At 38.2% G+C, this 19,467-nt stretch overlaps 1 protein-coding gene across 1 annotated transcript in view; it reads left to right on the top strand.

Moving 5' to 3' along the window:
- Positions 1–19,467, top strand: part of LOC107295498 (dystonin) — a gene marked incomplete at its 3' end in the record, with an annotated part of 132,679 nt that overhangs the window by 42,952 nt on the left and 70,260 nt on the right. The window contains 1 exon segment of the mRNA XM_015824813.1: positions 5,618–5,679. Coding sequence (XP_015680299.1) covers positions 5,618–5,679 — 62 coding nt within the window.

Here is a 19,467-nt window from a genome sequence, read left to right as displayed (position 1 = left end):
TTCAAAATCCATTATATTTAAGTATTTTGTACATTTCCCTCATATAAATCATCCCAAACATTTTTGTATTTCTCATATCATAGGCTAAAAATACTGTATTGCTTAAGGAGCCTATCCCTCCTAAGTTAAGATTAATTTGTATTCAAAATTTTATTTCTTTAACTGTATTCAAACAAGTGCTTAGTCCTTAAGTATTCCATCAAACAAGTCCCATCATCTAATTTCTTAATTCTGGCTTTAGCCCCTTTTTTTTTGCCAATCATTTTTCCTAATCAGTATGTTCCACTGAAATGCCTGAAATAACTTTTTAAGAGGGCATATGCTGCATACTGGCATTTGCCAAATAAGCCCTCTTTATGTTGGTAGCAGTTGACTCTAGTGCTTGAGTTGGGGTTAGGCTGTAATTTTAGAAGACCTCATGTTTAAATAGAAAGGGTAAATATTTGTGGTTGTATTACTTTAGTTAGACTTTTCATCATAGTGAGTGTCCCTCATTCCAGACACACTTTTCTTGTGTGGTTACATTGATGCACTGTTTTAGATAGTTTTCATACTAGAATAATCTACAGTACTCCTACTTGAATCAGTGGGAGAATAATTTTCTTTATTTTTTTGAGTCAACTTGAAATTCTGACAAATGATGAGGTACAGTATGAATCATGTTTTGGACACATTATACAAAATCTTAGCTCTCTTGAGACATTTATAATGTTGGGAAAGTGGAAAGAAAGAGAGAGAAAGAGGACAACCAATAACAAGGTGTATTACATTGATGATGGGTGCACCATTGGAAGACTTGATAATCCAGGTTAGGAACAGATCACTCTGTCTTCAGGGTTGCTAAGAGATGATACAGATTTGATAACTCATCACCATCATCATAGATGATGGCCCACCTAATTAGCTACAGCCGTCACCACCCATATTACAATTTACCACGTATTGGACAATCGTCCTGGCTGCATCCAGGTACAACAATAAAACATGCTGTGCCATTATTCACAAATATCAAGCCCCACCCTAATGTACTGTGTTTTCTTTCTGTTCTCATCTTCCTCTGTATAAGGGAATAGGTAAATTAGGCATTTTTGTACTGCTTAGTGGTAAGCTACTCCTAAAACCTTTAGAAAGAGAACTTCATTAAATACAGTAGCGCAAGCAAGACACCACTTCACATAACTTAAGCAGCTATGTCATCCAGGAGGCTCAGTGCACTTGCTAGAAAGGGTTTCCCAGTTGTCTCTCTGCATGCATGGGTGTGCATAACAACACTTCTGAGAATGCCTGCAAAGTAAAATGATTTTCAATGCTACATTTATTTATTTGTGATAAGTATATGTTGCCAACCCCATAAAGAGTTAACAGTGATTTACAAAATTCCATAAAAGGAATAAAACCAATAAATTCATTAAAACAAATTACATGATTCGTTTGACAGTCAGTTTGTGAAAGTAATTGGGGATAGTCTTCAAAGAACAAAGCCTGTCTGTGGACATTTTATCACTTTGAAGAGAGCCGCTTTGTAAAACACCCCTATTAAATACCTTGCACTTCTTTGATAACCACAGTTGCACCAAAATATAAATTATTTTTCTTCAAACCATGATTTGAATAGAAACCAGAATTCCAAACCACATAATCTGGCTTGGAAACAGACTGGTTTTTAGGAAAGTAATTTGCTGGATTCCAATCATATGACATACAGTATTGAGATAGTCATTTTCTGATCTCATTCTCTTATGTTTGGATATAAACTGAAGGAAAGTACACTCCTGCTCATACTGTATATAATGAAAGGAAAGTCCCAAACTGGGGGAGTCTAGAGGTTTATAGGCTTATTAGGTCAGATTGCATTAATGGGTCAGGGTTGAGTTGAGCTTTCTGAAGTAAATTGGTGCAGTGTACACTGAAGTACTATAGTCAGAACATAAGATTTAAATTTTCAATTTCAAGGTTTCAACTTGAAATCTAAAATATTTATAAATTGTTCTCTAAGATACTATATTCTAATCAATTTACTAAATATGTGCTTGCGGAAAAGTGTAGTCTGATCCTTCACTTGGCTTCATAGAAAGCAATATTTCCCATCCATGGCAAATTTAGGATGTATGGACTTCAACTCCTAGAATTCCTAAGCTAGCATGCTGGCTGAGGTATTCTGGGAATTGAAGTCCGCATAGCTTGAAGTTGTTACAGTTGAGAAACACTTAATATAAAGCCTAGTCCAAAAGTTTTCACTCAAGGAGGGGATGCTGTGAATATCTTCTAAATCTTCTGGATATAGTGCAGAATGCTGCAGCACGGACAGTTCTGTTTGCCCCCAAGACAGCACCTGTTAACGCCTAGGCTGCACAAACTGCATTGGTTGCTGGTATGTTTCCACGTCCAATTCAAGGTGCTGGTTTTTACCTTTAGAACCCTTCATGGCCTGAGACCAGGTTATCTGGGGGACTGCTATTCCCCAATTTCATCAGCCCATACCATTAGATCCAGCAGAGGGGGCATGCTATGTGAAAGACCTACATGTTGGGCCTTCTCTGCTGTGGCACTCACCTTATGGAATATTTCCGCACACCTAATTTAGATTAGCTCCACAATTTTTAATGTTCTGGAAGTTCCTCAAGATTTGGTTAAGTCCTTAGACTTCAGGGTCCCAGGAAACTGGCAACATTTTTAGTTGCCTCCCCTATTATAGTTGAAATATGGTTGCTGTTATCTCTGAGTTTATGGTTTGTATCATCTAATTTTTTTAATGATTTAATCTTTTTAAATGATGATTGTGTATATTTTTATAAGATTATATTGTGGTTTTGATTGTTGTATATGGCTCACAGTTATTTCCAGTGAGATTGGCACCTGTATACATTTGATAAATTGGAAATTCTTCATAGTTAACACCTATTAATTGATTAATGTTTGTATATTTTGCTGATGCAAATACTTGTATCATATATCATATTCTAGGTAAGTTACATTATAAATCAAATCCTATAAACATCATAAATTATAACTTAATCATAACTGGGAAATGTTATAACCCTATTGGGAAATCTATCTAATGTGGTGCTTTTTATTTAATAGGATTTTATTAAAAAGATTTTAAAGTTAGGGAATATTCTTGCAATGAATGCTAAAGATAATCCTGTCAGTACAGGTACTCCTGGCTTAACAACTGATTGTTAAACAACCAGTCAAAGTTATGATGTTCCTCACCCCCGTGTCACGTGATTGTATTTGAGTTAGCAACTGGCTCACATTTATGACAGGTTGCAGTGTTCCACAGTCATGTGACCATGATTTGTGACTTTTTTGCCAGTTTACATAATTTTTTTTCCTTGATTCCGGCAAAAAATGCCCATTCACGAAAATAGATTCACTTATGAATGTCATGGTTCCCTTAATAATCATTTATTGCACTTAATGGCTGTTATTCACTTTTATAATAGTGAAAACAGTCATAAAATCAAGTCAGGTCACGTGAAGACACTCTTAAGGACTGCAGCGACTTAATGACCAAAATTCTGTGTCCAACTGTAGTCATTAAGAGAGAACTACCTGTATTCCTGTTGTGAAACACAAAATAAATATGTAGCTTGTAGCAATATTTGTAATTATGTTTAAAAATAAGGATTACTTTTTTCTTATCTGGAGGAGTCATTTATCAACTACGCAGGTATTCATATACCCATGCAAATATACTTTTAATCAGTATTAAAGAGTTCAAATTGTGTTTCTAAATTTTGAAAAAAAATTCCTCTTTCCCCAAGAATGATGTGATGGCTGCTTAGACAAAAGGAATACAATTGATGTGTTGTATGGATTAGTAAATGCCTGTGCTATGTTTAATATTTTTTCCAACATGTTTGTCTTTAGGCGAGGACATATTGTAAGCTTTTATTAAAATGACGTATTTTACTTTATTTGACTTTATTTCATATTTCTGCCTCAGCTGTATTTTAAATTTTCTTTTATTAAAGTCAGTTTATATTTTTGCTATATATTTGGATATTTTCAAGCTGTAGACATATGAAAATTATATTAGAGATTCTATCAGAATCAAATCTTCATACCGTATATGCAGCTAGGATGTAGAAATTTGTAATATACTATTTGAATCTTATAATATTTGCTGTTACTCTATTGTTTTGCAGATGCCAGGCCATATCAGCATTTTATGTTTATCTGCTCAGTTTATACGTTTATTGTAAAAAAATTTGCAAAATGGTAATCCACGCTTCAAGCTGTAGTATTTTTCTAAAGAAAGGATACTTTGTGTTATGAGTTTTGGCCTTTTTGCTTGTCAATACTTTTTTGAAGTGCTTTTCCTGAAAATAGGAAAAAATGCAAAGTTAGTTCTCAGGCTTAGTTGAGGAAATTAATGGCATGAAATTATCCTGCCCAGGTTTCTGTCTGCAGCAATCCTTGACTCCCAAAATCCTTTGGTTGACTTAAGACTTTTCAAGAAGTATGAAAATGGAAAGATTGGATGAATATTTTTTTTTTCTTTAGATTTAATCCCAGTTGTGATCAATTCCCTTTTTTCAATGAAACTGTATTTCTCGTTTCAAAAGATACTATTGACATTTCTCTGCATGTAATTTTGGAGGGGAGAGGTTCTGCAAGACAAAAGAGAAGAATACGCATTTAAGACAGTATGCATTCTTAGACACAGTGCAAGGAAGAGTTTTTAAATTTTGGCAGCAGGATGTCTTCAAGACCATTGAGTGATACATACTCACATAAAGTGAGATTTCATTTGGGTATAAGAGTGTCAGTGGAGCTTCAAATGATGACAACAAACACACGTATTTTGGGTTAGTCCCAAAGCTTGAGAAGATGGTGAATTAGTTTCATTGCCTGATAATGGTATTTCAAATGAAAGTGAATTTAAAGAGCTGCAAAGTATACTCTGCTGATACCCTAAATCAGCGGTTCTCAACCTATGGGTCGCGACCCCATTTGGGGTCGATTGACCATTTCACGGGGGTCGCCAAGCAAGGCTGTCCGCCATTTTTTCTCCCTTTTCCGGCGGGTGCCTTACCTCCCTTGAGCTGGGCCAACTGGTGGTCGGCCTGCTCCGTCTCTGCCGCTTGCCAGCTACGCCTTGGCCGGCACAGGGGGCGGAACCACGCATGCGCGGCGCTCCCGGGCAGGGAAAGTCCTCGACTTACGACCAGTTGGGTAGTCCTCGACTTACGACCAGTTTAGTCCTCGACTTACAACCGGTTTAGTCCTCGACCTATGACCGGTTGGGGGTCACGGCATTAAAAAGGTTGAGAACCACTGCCCTAAAGTTTGATGATGTGGGTAGGGATGAAAGTGTTCCCAGTTAAATTTATTTGATGTCTGAACTGTGGCTAGTTCAAAATTTCATTGTTGTGTCTAATTGATTGCAGAATGTTATTAATTACATACAATATATAATAATACATACATACAGTTACTTGAGGGAAGTTCCCTTAAGTCTGATTGGAAATATGCAGTTACAAATCTCCTTAAATCAGTTTATTTGAAGCAAAGAAAGCAATTTATTTTCCATTGTTCTTATTGTTACTTCCAGCTTCTAATTTTAGAAAGACTGACTTTTTGTTTTTCTTTCCTTTTTTCCTTTTTTCAGATGAACGGGACAAAGTACAAAAGAAAACATTCACAAAATGGATAAACCAGCATCTCCTGAAGGTCAGAATATTTAGATTCATTCAACTTTGCAGTACATTGGATGTCGTAATGTTTTACCAAGGTGGTCTGGGATGGAATGGAACATTTATGTAATATATCAAAAAAGGATAATACTCAAGATAATAACAACAACAACAACAATAACCAGTTCCAGACATTCCCGGAAGAGGCTGTTTTTCTAGATCCAGCCTGGTCATCTAGCTTGATGAGCTTGTTTGATGAGTTTTCTTTAGAGAGGCAATATTACTCATTATTATTCAATATTCCATGTCATGTTAATACAGGTAGTCCTCGACTTACAACAATTCATTTAGTGACCGTTCAAAGTTATAACATCATTGAAAAAAGTCACTCAAGACTATTTTTCACACAATGTTTGCAGCATCCCCATGGTCACATGATCAAAATTCAGAGGCTTGGCAACTGCTCATATTTATGATGGGTTGCAGTGTCCCAGGGTTATGTGACCTCATTTTGCAACCTTTCAAGCAAAGTCAATGGGGAAGCCAGGTTTAGTTAGCAACTGTGTACTGACTTAATGACTGTACTGATTCACTTAACTGTGGCAAGAAAGGTCGTAAAATGTGGCAAAATTGACTTAACAAATGTCTCATTTAGCAACCGAAATTTGGGCATCAGTTGTGGTCTTAAGCAGGGCTTTTCAACCAGTAGTACGGGTACCACCTGTGGTACATTGGCACCTGGCAGGTGGTACGCAACCATGCTAGAAAAGTGGTAGCGGGGGAGGGGAATGAGCTGAACCGGTGGCAGCACCGCATAAGCCTGAGCGAGAGATGGCTGGAGCTGCAGGGCTGTCAGGGCTCAGCAGAAGCGCCAGGATCAGTGCCACTTTCCAGCTGATCGGCACTTCTTCAGGGCTGTCAGGGCTTAGCGGAAGCGCTAGGATCAGCGCCAGGCTCCAGCTGGAGCTCGGCGCTGATCCTGGTGCTTCTGCTGAGCCCAGAAGAAGCGCTGATCAGCTGGACTGTTGCAGCATCTCCAGGGTCTTGTGATTTACATTCAGATGCTTGGCAACTGATTCATATTTATGACGGTCACAGTGTCCCAGGGTCATGTGAAGTGACCAAAACCTGCTGCAACCACCCAGCAGACGGGGGGAATAAAAACCAAACACTCCCCACCCCACCCCCACTGCCAATCTTCAACAGAAATGCTCACAACAATGAAAACCTCAGACAGGAGGAAGAGCGCGGCCGGGCGGGAAGGCAGGTGTCTTGCTCGGCTGTGGCTTGGGGGCCCCTTTTTCAGTGCCATTGTAACTTCGAACAGTCACTAAGCAAACTGTTGTAAGTCAAGGACTACCTGTAGTTCATCACTTTTTTCCTTTTTTGGGGGGGGGCATCAAGTTTTTGACCCCTTGCTAGGCGATTGGTGGTACTCGGATATTGCCATATCCTAAAAGTGGTACAATGGGTGAAAAGGTTGAAAAGCCCTGGTCTTAAGGACTACCTGTCCCTTCGATCAGGATGCCTTCCTGTACCACATCTGTGAGATGGGATAAAGGGCATGGCATTTTGATAATTCTGCTTCTGTCTGCAGTGCCAATCGTAGCAGATAGCATTGGATGAATATTTTTCAAACATCCTTTGACAGTTGTAACAGAAAGTACTGCAGGGTTTTTTCTCCACTGATTCTTCTTATGAAATTGCTAAAGATACCAGATGGAGACCGTAGTGTCACCATTCTGAATCAGGAGAAGCCCTTATAAAAAGACAATAAAATATATTGAAAATAAATAAATAAGCACCATGTACAGTAGACATTTTTAAATCAATGTCAGAAACAAGGAATGGGTTTTTTTGTTGTTGTTGTCGTTCAACGAGGTCTCATCCCCAGATTTCTCTTCTCTAGCACTGTGGACAGGAAAATCAGGAAAAGGAAAACCCACAGTGTTTTGCCTGTTTGTATTTCACATTTCTAAACCACCCATCTTCCTCAAAGAGTTTATAGTACTATGTACTTTTTCTTCTGAGAAAATAGTATTCTATAACAGGAATACTATTCTTCAAAGATGCTTATGAATGTTGGCCATATGCCTTCAATAATAGAGTTTGTGTGTATCTGGGGAACATTATCTCCTTTGCATGTGTATATATGTGGTTTATTTAAGAGTTGTATGCTACCCATCTAAAATTATTATATACTGTGTGCGTGACTGCTCATACAAAACCATAAAAACCCAGATACTAAAATCTCAGCACCTCAGTTGTTCTCCCAGGATGTCCCAATATTCATCCCCAGATTGCTAACACAGTATAGTACATTGCTACTTGAAGTTTATGGGAAAATCAGGATTAGGCTATCCACACACTCACAGCTCTTCCTTGCATCACCAAAATTGGAGGGGGAAAATCTCCAAAATTCAGCCCTTTCAGTTGTCAACATCCAGCTCGAGAATCCAAATAAAACTCCAGATTCATTCTGTCTCTGAAAATCTTACTTATTGAATACAATGTAATGTCGAAGCAAAACTAACTCTGAGGTTCCAACTCTAATTCATAGACTTAAACAATAATTTTCCTAGCCAAACCCCCAACGTCTTACATAGTCCATATAAACAACTTCACTTTGTTATGGGAACCTTCTGCTTCAAATCCTCATCTGTTCTGGTGTCCTTGAAAAGGCTTCAGGCTCTCACAGTCTTCAGCTGAATCTTAGAAATTTCGTTTTTCCATCTAAACCACTTGAAAGTAACACCTCCCCCCCTTAATCTAAAGGCAAGTTGAAACGCAGAGGCACGTAGCTGCCAAAGTTTCATCCTTGACATCAGTTTTGTTGACTTTGCTGTCATTTTCATTGGTCCTGAAGAATGATATGTGGGAAAGACTTTAGGAGACAGGGTGAAGAAGTGCAGCCTAGACACCATCGTGCAAAAGCTCATAGAAGCAAATGAGCCCATGAAGCACCTTCCCTAGTTTTTTGGAAAGTAAAAATAAAGGAGGGGCTTTCAGACTTGTAAGATTCTGTTACTGTAAATTTACAGTAAAGGTAGTGCTAGTTTATCCTTCATGGTTTATCCTTCTTGTCTGGACTACCTCTAAGGGCCGACAAGGCTGAACTGTGGCCTCTGACTCTCAACTAGGGGATTCAGATAAGACATAATATTCACATGTGGCAAAAAGATTCCACAATTGAAGCAGTTAGACTTGCAGCTCAACTTGTGCTTTATCATGGTGCCCTCAATTGTTGAAGTGTGCTATGTTGAGTATTTAATAGTGAAATGGGTTTATTTCTTAGCAGGAATGCTAAAAAGTTAACCTATATTGTGAGTCCAGACAATGTAAAAGGCTTCATGCTTATATGAATTTCCCCCCCTATATTTCTCCATAGTAGAAAGTCCCTTGTTGTGAGCACTGCGTATTTGTATCATGTGACCAGGGAGGCTGCCCAATGCCACTCCTTAATTAGTGCTGGTGGGAGGTTGTGATAGGTCCTAAGTTGCAGAATAATACAGGTTTCATTGGAGTAGTCAAGGAGATTAGTTATGCCAGGTATGGGACTATTGTAAATTGTTCACAGGATATAACTTTGAATTTGTGTTATAAGATTTTGTGTTATGCCATGCAGTATATAAGTGTAATGATTTATATCAAATTACAGTTACAGTATATATATTAAGCATGCACAGTCCTCTGCATCTTTGGCACAAAATCTATATAGATACATTAATATTTTTCCTGTGCATTAAACACTGAACAGTCTGGTACTATTAATGTATTCATTTATTCTCTTTGTAGTGTAGTTTGTGATGAACTGTTGATTGAAGTAAACTTTGATTAATCTTTTATTACTTAACTTTGTCAGAAACATGTATGGTATTTTACCAACTACAGTCATCTGAAAGCCTTTAAAATAATTGATACATTATTCAGTGAGATGTTTCTTGTTATCTGTATAGTGCTGCATTATGCAGATTAAGCTCTAAAAACATATTGACTACATGCCAGTTCTTTATGAGCTGTGATATTTATTCCAGCTTAGCTCTATTTTTGGTTACATCCCAAAAAATAGATAAGAAATATATCATGCAATTTTCTCCTGTTTAAAAGACTGATGTTTTCTTATTTATATGTTTCAGTTGCATATGAAAATGTCTTATTTTTGAAACAAACATGGGAGGGAGCATACAAATTATTTACTTATTTTTGCTCCAATTATAGTAAGGATATAAAACTTCAGTAAAAGTTCAGGAACCTTTTTTTGTATATACAGTCTCTGTGTGTGTGTGTGTGTGTGTGTGTGTGTGTGTGTGTGTGTGTGTGTAAAATGTTTGGGTGTTTTATAAAGGTTTGGAGAATCAGCTGAGGGAGAGGTTTTTAAAAAATATTTTTCTCTGAAATTTTCCTGGTTCCCATCACTTGTCTAAAACAGAGGCCCCCAACCTTTTGGGCACCGGGGACCGGTTCCGTGGAGAGAGATTTTTCCTCAGACCGTAGGTGCGTGGTTTTGTGTGCTGCCTGCATCCCGCAGATGGGGCTTTGCTTGTTTGTGCGGACCGGTTGCTGGCATGCCGCGGCCCGATACTGGTCTAAAACACATCTATTTCCTCATCTTCTGTATGACTGCCCCATAATAGCTTTGGGAATGTCTTTAGATTGGAAAAATGATACAAAAGTCAATCAGGGAAATGAATAAGAGAGGAAGGGAATCTCATAGCTACGAAGCCCGGTAAATCTTTTGATTATAGTTCCAACAGACATTCTTCCTATGTATTAAGAAATAGCTTTTATACTTTGTTCCTTAATTTGTTTTGGATTGGGTTGATCATGGAAAAGACAGAATTCATGTAGATGGCTCAACTGCTGCAGAAATAAGTTTTCTTACCGCCAAGTAGTTTATATATTAGTTTAATTTGGAGAACGGTTAAGAGGATTTTTAACTCAATGGATGTGTGGTTAAAATGAGCAGCCATGTTCCTCATTAGGCTAATCTAACCAAGTATATTTACCAGTGAGAAAGACATGTGCTTTCCCCCCCCTACTCTGACTTTGGGGATATCAGAAACAAAGGAATAGTGGGAGTAGATGACCGCAGTCTGTTGCTGATGAAAAGGTATAAGTCAGTGATGGCAAACCTTTTAGAGACTGAGTGCCCAAACTGCAACCCAAAACCCACTTACGCATCGTCGAGTGCCGGGTGGGCGTGGCCCTTGGGTGGGCATGACCGCAGTGGTAACGGCAGACTGGGTGGGACTAAAAAGTTCAATCAATCAATTCCAACTTTGCAAGATCTTTTTTTTTCCCGCGAGAAGTTGAAAATGACTGATTGAACTTTTTTTTTTTTTTTTTGCACATGGCGGTGGAGGCCTAAAGCGAAAAGGTTTTATAAAACCCAGCTGAAGGCCTAGGACTGGGGCGACGGCGCGCGTGCCCACAGAGAGGGCTCTGAGTGCCGCCTCTGGCACCCGTGCCATAGGTTCGCCACCACTAGTATAGGTGCTTTTGAAGACACCTCCTTTAACTGCTCTATATTAACACATTCTCTAGTACCTAAAGAGGATGTTACTTTTCTTCTTTTCCTAGTTTCTTCTTTCCCTTTTTTCCTTTTCATCCAGTTTTCTCCTCTTCTTTCTCTGAACTTCCAGCTGTTAGAGAAACAGCTTACCTACATCCATCCTGGTGTTTTTCCCCCCATATGAGTCACCAGAGTGATTTTTGTATGTGTCAAAGAATGAGCAGTAAGTGCTGGTGGAGAATAAAGTACTTTTATAAATAGGGCACCTTATTTATTAGCTTAATCGGTATTGATTGATTCAGTTGATATTTTTTTATCCAGGCCCTGCCTGCCTTTTGATGTGCTTTCTGGCAGGTATACATATCTACATACACAAAAACACATTTGACTACAGTATATTGCAGGCACACGTTTATCGAAGAACATTCAGACTTAGTTCTAGCCAGTGGTGGCAATTTTAGAAGACAAAATAGGGAAATTGGGCATTGCACAGGATAGTTTTTATAAATTTTGCCTTTGACCTTGAAGGTGGTATCATGTTCCAGAAGGTTGCAGATGCCATTATAATACATCACTGATCATTTATTTTGTAAGGTGCACAGACCCGGTGGAGGAGCATGAAATAAATCCAAGTTTATTTATTTAAGTCCGGGTATGTTTGACAGCTCTGTGAGCCTGGTATCTGACACAAACATTGAAACAGGAAAGAAAACCTGTGCCCCACCTAATATGACAAGACATATTCCCTGCAGCTGGAGTCTTTCTCATTGGCTCAGGTTTTGCTGCAGTAGAGATGCCATAAGTTGAAGCATTCTATTAAAATGAAATCAAAAATGGTGCTATGAGGAAGGAACCCATCTGTCCTGAAGCACTTTCAATCTGGAAAAAACAAATTACTTATTGTTGTTTATTGGAAACGGAAACAAGAGAAAATATTCTTTTGTATCTCTTATGTTCACCATACAGTATATGCCAGGGCTAGGCAACCTTGGCTCTTTTATGACTCGTGGACTTCAACTCCCAGAATTCCTGAGCCAGCCTACCCCTGGTATATGCTATAGCATTTTCATTGCTTTTTCTACAGTGCACTCTATTCAGTCTTCACTTCTGCTTCTAGTAGTTATTAAGAATTAAAATCTGACTGTAAAAATTGACTGTTCAGATTATAAATACGGAGGCACAGGAAAAAAAACCCTATCTTTATGAAATATCCTTTGTTCCTTACTAGAATTTTATCAAGTGAAAATAAGGTATCACAATGGATTTGAATGCCCTCCGATAGAACATATACAGCAGTCTGATATTTAATTATTTTTAAGGAAATAAAAGAAAATCTAATGCCCAGACAATAACAAAATATGATGTGCAGCAATCAATTTGCAAAGACCTGTGTCCCTTTGAAAACCATCCCTTGGTGTGGACTACGAACCCTGCCAATATCCCTAAAATGTCTGTTCTATTACATGCAAGTAGTAAGTTTTTCATTACCAAATCCAAGCAGATTACAAATATAGATAGTCCTCGATTTACAACTACAACTGAACCCAACATTTCTGTTGCTAAGCAAGGCAGTTAAATGAGTTTTGCTCCGTTTTATAAACTTTTCACCCACCGCTGTTAAGCAAATCACTGCACTTGATAAATACTTAATGCAGTCATTAGCTGAATCTGTCTTCCCCCATTGACTTTGTTTGTTGAAAGCCAGCTGGGAAGGTTACAAATCATCATCACATGACCGGGGTTTAATACAATAGCAAGAGCACTTAGACTTATATACAGCTTTGTAGTGCTTTACAGCCCTCTCTGAACAGTTTACAGAGTCAGCCTATTGCCCCCAACAATCTGGGTCCTCATTTCCCCGACCTCAGAAGGATGGAAGGTTGAGTCAACCTTGAGCCAGTCAGAATTGAACTGCTGGCAGTGGGCAGATTGCATTCTGACCACTGCACCATAAATACATGCTAGTTGCCACATGCCCAAATTTTGATCATGTGACCATACAGGGATGCTTCAACAGTCCTAAGTTTGAATAGTCATTTTTTACAATCCCATTGTAACTTCGAATGGTATCTAAACAAATGGTTGCAAGTTGAGGACAACTACCTGTCTTGTTTTTTGTTATAATTTTCTGGAAGGGCTAATTGGCTCTTTGTTTCTACTTAAGAGCCAGTTATGTATCAAGATTAGTTAGAAATACTGATTTTCAGACTGACCAAAAACATGAATTAAATGATAGGCTAGGCTTGGGCTGATGAGAAGCGCTCATGAATTGCATTTGCTCTGTTAACATTTTGATCAAAATTAGTATGCCCAATGTGATGAAGGTGACAGGACTTTACTTGGTGAGGAGAGGGGCAAGACTGAATGAACCAAGGCTGGAATTAATATTTGCATAGGGTGGGGAAAGTCCATAATGGTGTATGTATATTACACTATATAAACTCTGAATGTTTGCACATGATTATATCTTAAAGGTTCTGATTAGGGCTAATTCACATAGTGAACTGTGGAACTTATCTCTGGTTGCAGCACTTTTCTTTTATTCAGTGGAGTTAAGTGACATGGCTATGATATAATAAAGCGGTATACCTAGAAATAACCTGTAGGTTCAGGGCTGTGGAGTCGGTAGATAAATGTTCCGACTCCGACTCCGACTCCTCAGTTTTTTGTACTTCCGACTCCGACTCCCCGACTCCGACTCCTCTGTATTAATATGCAAATGTATTTTATACATTCCTTGAAGGAAAGAAAGGCAACATACATGTCATTACCACAGGACTACTGTGGTAGCTGCTGCCTTCTCCTTTTTGTGTGCTGATCTGCTGCTGAAGATAGGGCAGTGGGAGGATCCAGGAAGGGGCATTTATTATAAAACATGATTTCCCTAGTAGAATCCCATAGTCATGTTTAAAGTTTAAGCTAANAATCGGAGTTTACAAGTTTTTATAGCCTTAGCTGAATGACAGCAGTTTTTCCAATGGTTTACAGCTTCAGTCTTGAACTATTGACCCTCCATTCCCTTCACTTATACAAGTGTCTCTAGTCCTGCAAAAAACATATTTACTTAATCCCTTATCAGTGAGAGGCTAGGTTACCCACGGGCGCTGCGTTCCCTGTAACAGCAGAACACAACACTATGGAAAGTATAAGTATTGCCGCTCCTAATTGTGCGTTGCGTGCCACATAGTGAAGCACATGAAAAGCATGCTTCTTCACGGTCACTTAACGTGTTCGTTTTGCGGTTACGTGAGGCACTGCATGCATTGGTCTTTATTACAGTAGAGAAGTCATTAATTATAACTTTTTTGTGAATTGGGACATTTAAACTTGCTTTTTTTAAAATTCCAATCTAAATTTAGTAGGAGTCGGAGTCAGTGCATTGTTTGCCGACTCCGACTCCGACTCCGACTCCAGGTACCCAAAATTGACTCCAACTCCTCAACTCCGACTCCACAGCCCTGTAAGGTTACTGTTTGGGAGGGTGAGATATTCATGTAGTGTTCTTGATGACACAGCAGGTGGCAGCACCTAGCCAATCTTGGCTGATGCTGAGAAGGAAAGGAGGGAATCCATGCAATCAAACTTGACTCAAGGAAGTCCTTCACTTTTTTAAATGTAGGATTTTTCAAAAGTACTGACTTCTCTTAACAAAGGGGAAGGGGGAATTGCTGCTCAGCTTCATTGAGCAAATATTCTTTGGATGACAGAAGCCCAGAATCAAATTAGCTTCACTCTGCTCATCTTTAGTTCTGATATTTGTTGCTTGGTTTTGTTTGCTGTTTTGCTCTGTAATCGTGAGATCTGAAAAATATGGATGTAACATTTGGAATGTTTTTCTCTCTGGGCTAATTTGGTTCTCTGGATGAAAGGGCTGTTCTGTCTTAACTCCAGAAGCCTCTTTTTTTTTTTTTTTAATAGAAATTTTTATTAATTTTTCAATTAAAACAACAAATACAAATGATGCCTCTATATACACCAACAAACAATAAAAATACTCAAAACATTTTCCGGTACACTCGGCAGTCCCCGCCTTGCCTCCACCCTCATCCACTTTACCTCTCCTTCCAGAAGCCTCTTTGACAATAATAAGAGCCTGCAGTATCAGCCGCAGAATATTGCTGATACCCTTATTGTGATTAGATTTTGTTTTTCTTTAAAGCATTCTCTCCTTTGATGATCTTGAATTGCTTTTGCTAGCCAATAGAATATCACCTTCTCCAACCCTCTTTGGGAATGGAGATTCACTATAAAAAAATTAAAAAAACAAATAAAAATAATATTAAAATTGATGAAGCCTGATAAAAGATGAAATCTGCATCTTTGGGGATTTTGTAAAATGTTTTTGTAAAACTCCAGAGGGGAATGCATTTCATAGTCTACCGATGAGGCTTTCTCACCCAGCATCAGCTACTTGGAGTGCAGGGCATCCATGCACCAGTTTTTTTTTCCAAATCTCGGTGCATATGGGATTTGTAGCAGGAGAAGCATTTTCTTACTATTTTATTTTATGGTTTGTCACTCAATCAGCCAGATATTCAAACTGGATTTGGCATTTTTTATCCATCTATTGATGGATAAAAGACCTGGGATAGGCAGATATTGATGTTTGAGGGTGTAAAAAGTATCGTTGCAGGATGTAAACTGTTCTGAGTAAAAGCTACCTTTTGCAATTGACTGATGGTGAATTTGTCAATGCCAATTAAGTTCAAATGGTGCTCCGGTTGTTTTTGGGATTACACCCAAGCTGCCTGTTGTTATTGGTATCTCCTTTGCTTTCTTGTGCCACAGGCATTTTACTTCTCTTTGTAGGTCATTGTAGTTTGTTACCTTCTTCAGGTCTTTCTCTTCTACTCTCCGGTCTGTAGATGCTGCCACATCCATTATGCAGATTTTTTTCCAGTACCTATATTATTAATGTCATTATTACAAGTTGTTCTCCCTTAGTCCACTCATTTAGCAACTATTTAGAGTTGTGATGGTGCTAAATGAGAGGGACTTATGATGGGTCCTCATATATCAGCCTTCTGAAGTAGACCAATTCAAGGTCGTATGTTTGTGATTTGCAACCTTTACTACCAGATTCTGACTATGAAATGAGAAAAGCATCAGATCCTGTAGAGCAGACATGTCAAACTCGCGATGTCACGTGACACCGCGCGACGTATTGGAACTTTCCCCCCATTGCTGGCAATGGGGTGGGTGCGGTTTCCTCGTGACACGTCCAGCCTGCGGGCCGGCAGTTTGACAACCCTGCCTTAGAGGCTTCTGCAGGAAAGCTCTGGTTATCTGCATTCTTCATGTCTATTTGCAAATATAGGTCATCCCTCACGGTGAAGATATCATCTCAGTTCCATGTCCCAGCCAAAAGCTTGATCAAAGTGGTCATTCAATCCACTTTATTAGCTCAAATTTGTCAGAAATTATGAAGCCATCATCTTTCCAGTCCCCTTTCCTAGAAATTAAATGTTTGACCTTACATAGCTGTCTTGTATCAAGGAAGCTTCTCTCCCCCAGAGGCTTAGAACTGCCTCCTTTAGGCAAGAAGGAACGCATCCTATTCACAAAAATACATGAGTCATCCCCTTTAATCTCGGCGCCTCTTATTGTCCTGGTTGATTAAATTGAGAAAAAAAGGTGATAGTCATCAGGGATTCATAGAGTTGGAATGATCCATTTAGGATCAACTGAGCCCCTCCCCTGCTCCTAACTTAGCATCACAGAACAAGTCTCTCCATATTATTGACCTCTACCAGCTGAAAATAATCCAGAATAGCAAACGAGATGGTTGCCAAGGTTACATTTTTATGATTTAACACTGGAGTTAAAACTAGATTTAACCAGAATCAAGTCAGCGAACTACACACTGGTTGCAATGGGCATGGACTGGATTTGTTTCCACCCTTCTTCATCTTCAAAAAAGGTGTTAAAATTACATCTTTCACTAGCTCTTTTAAATTGCATGAGGATTGTTTAACAGTACCATTGTGTATTAATGGTTCTGTTTACTTTAATTTGTATTGGGGGTGTTTGTCATGTTCATCTTCAAATAAATAAAAACAAAAATATTAATAGCAAGTCTTTTTCCTTCTTCCAGCTTTGAATCAAATATCAGATGATCATCAGTGGATAGCCTAGTCTGAACCTCATACAGTACATCTAATAAGCCAGAAATGATTGGATTCATGGAAAGTCTCAATTTTTTAAATCAATTACTTATCAAGCTCATATATTGCTGAGTTTGGAGCATGGTAATTTGCAGTATACTGCTCACAGTGGCTTATAAATTACAACAGGTTCATACAATATGCCAAGCTAAAATCATACAACATAATTTTATATACACATACTCCCTTATAATATTTTACTGATTCAGGTAGGTAACCAACCAACAAAGTCTTCTTTAAAAAAGATAACACAGCACCATTTTTATAATGTTTATTTTTACAAATTCTGTTAGTTGGCTATGAAATCCTTCAATCATATTAAAATTTGAAGTGGGATGACCCATTTTCTCCTTGAGGAAATCCTGATAAGCATTCAGGTCTCCTATGAACACTTCTTACATCCCACCAAGGATAATTTTAAATATTACCTTCCTCTGAATAGGAGATAATAGATACAAAAAAATTCTTTCAATGAAATCCAGAATAAGCCTTTAATATTTGAAGTGTATATGTACACAAATGTGAAGTATAAGTACACAAATGTACAAGATAGCCAAGAAAAGTAAGATTCCCAGTCAGATCATCAGCCCATTTTCCATTGTTTGAAATAAATTGGTTGTGTCAATGAAATTGGCTGGAATTAAAAGTATAATGATGTTAGTAAAGTGACAGGCATGAGCTAGGAGCAAAATAAGAACTAAGGAAGATGGCATTTACATTCCACCTTCAACCATGAAGGTGACTTTGGATCAATCACTTTGTCTCAGCCTAAACTCACAAAATTGTTGTAGTGAGGAAAAATAGGGCACACTTTATGGACTATCTTGAGCTCCTAAAAGAAAAGTGGAACATTTAGTGATTACTTAAATCACTAAATAATAAACTATTTTTGTTGCAATATTTAACATAGCCAATTCATATATTATCATAAGCTGGATCCATTGATAATCCTTATTTATGAGCTGAACAAGAGGAGTCTTTTATTGTTGCTTTAGAAGAGAACGGACATACTTTTCTATTAATATATTTTATTTTAATAAATATAATAAATGTACATATTTACTCCCTGTCTATTAACTTTGTCCCAGGTAAAGTAAGTGTTAATTTCTTTATGTGTGGCCAAATTCTGCTTTGTAATCTTTCCCACATTTGTGAATTGCCATCATTGTTTTCTATAGGATTTTTTTTTTACATTGCTTAAATATTTTTTCTTTATTATTGATGCATGTCCTCTCCTTCTCCTTCAGCTTCAATATAAATGACTCTCTTCTCCCTAAAGGCTGGGATTCTTGCTCCAGCCAAACTGCCAAGCCTTCTAAACCCAGCTGTGGTATCGCTGTTGCACAAGCCTGCTTGCCCCAGGCAACACATAGTTTATTTGTCAGAGTCTCACAATAAACCTTGAGGGATTGAACAGATTCCTTCAGCCTGCTTTATATTTCCCATGGATTTCATTAGTGGTTTTGTTGGCATCCTTGCCTTGTTTACCAGTTCAAATCATTACGCATGAGATGGGTATAGAAAGCAAAAAAACAAAACAAAACCACACAATATTTTTTTTAGTTTGTTTTTTCAATCAGATTTTGGATCTTTATCTTTTGCTTCATGTCTCCCATTAGTTTCCCAACGAGCAGAAGAGGAAAAACTTTCTTTTTTCAAGGATGAACTGTTTACTTGAGAAAGGCTTTTGAACCAGGTGGAGCAAGCAGTTTTACAGAGCAGTGGCTGGTCCATTGGGGTGGGGGAACACTGCTCCGTCAAGAGGATCAGCCCTATTTGGTCTTTGTCTTTACGTAAAACCAATCTGTGAATGCTACTGACTGTCCCCTCTTCCTTAGTCAGTGTCTTGATATGCTGTTTATGGCATTTAGCAAGCATGTTCCTCCCTTCAAAGTCTCCCAAGATACACAAGGATTTTTTTTAATTCTTCAAGATATAGATAAGAGTCAGAACTCACCTCTGCCTATGAAAAAGCAATGTAGAAGCAGCAGCAATAAATGAAGGGAAGGGAAGGGAGGGAAGAAAGGAAAGGAAGGCCTGGCCATTGTTTTCTTATTAAAGATGTTGCTCAATCAGGGACTCAGAAGAACAACAAAATATTCTACAATAAGCCAAAGAGCTTTCATCCATGTTCTGTCTTGATGGATAG

Source organism: Protobothrops mucrosquamatus, unplaced genomic scaffold, assembly GCF_001527695.2.
Source record: "Protobothrops mucrosquamatus isolate PMUCROS unplaced genomic scaffold, P.Mucros_1.0 scaffold2367, whole genome shotgun sequence".
Lineage (NCBI taxonomy): Eukaryota > Metazoa > Chordata > Lepidosauria > Squamata > Viperidae > Protobothrops > Protobothrops mucrosquamatus.
This window is presented reverse-complemented; position numbering and strand designations above follow the sequence as displayed.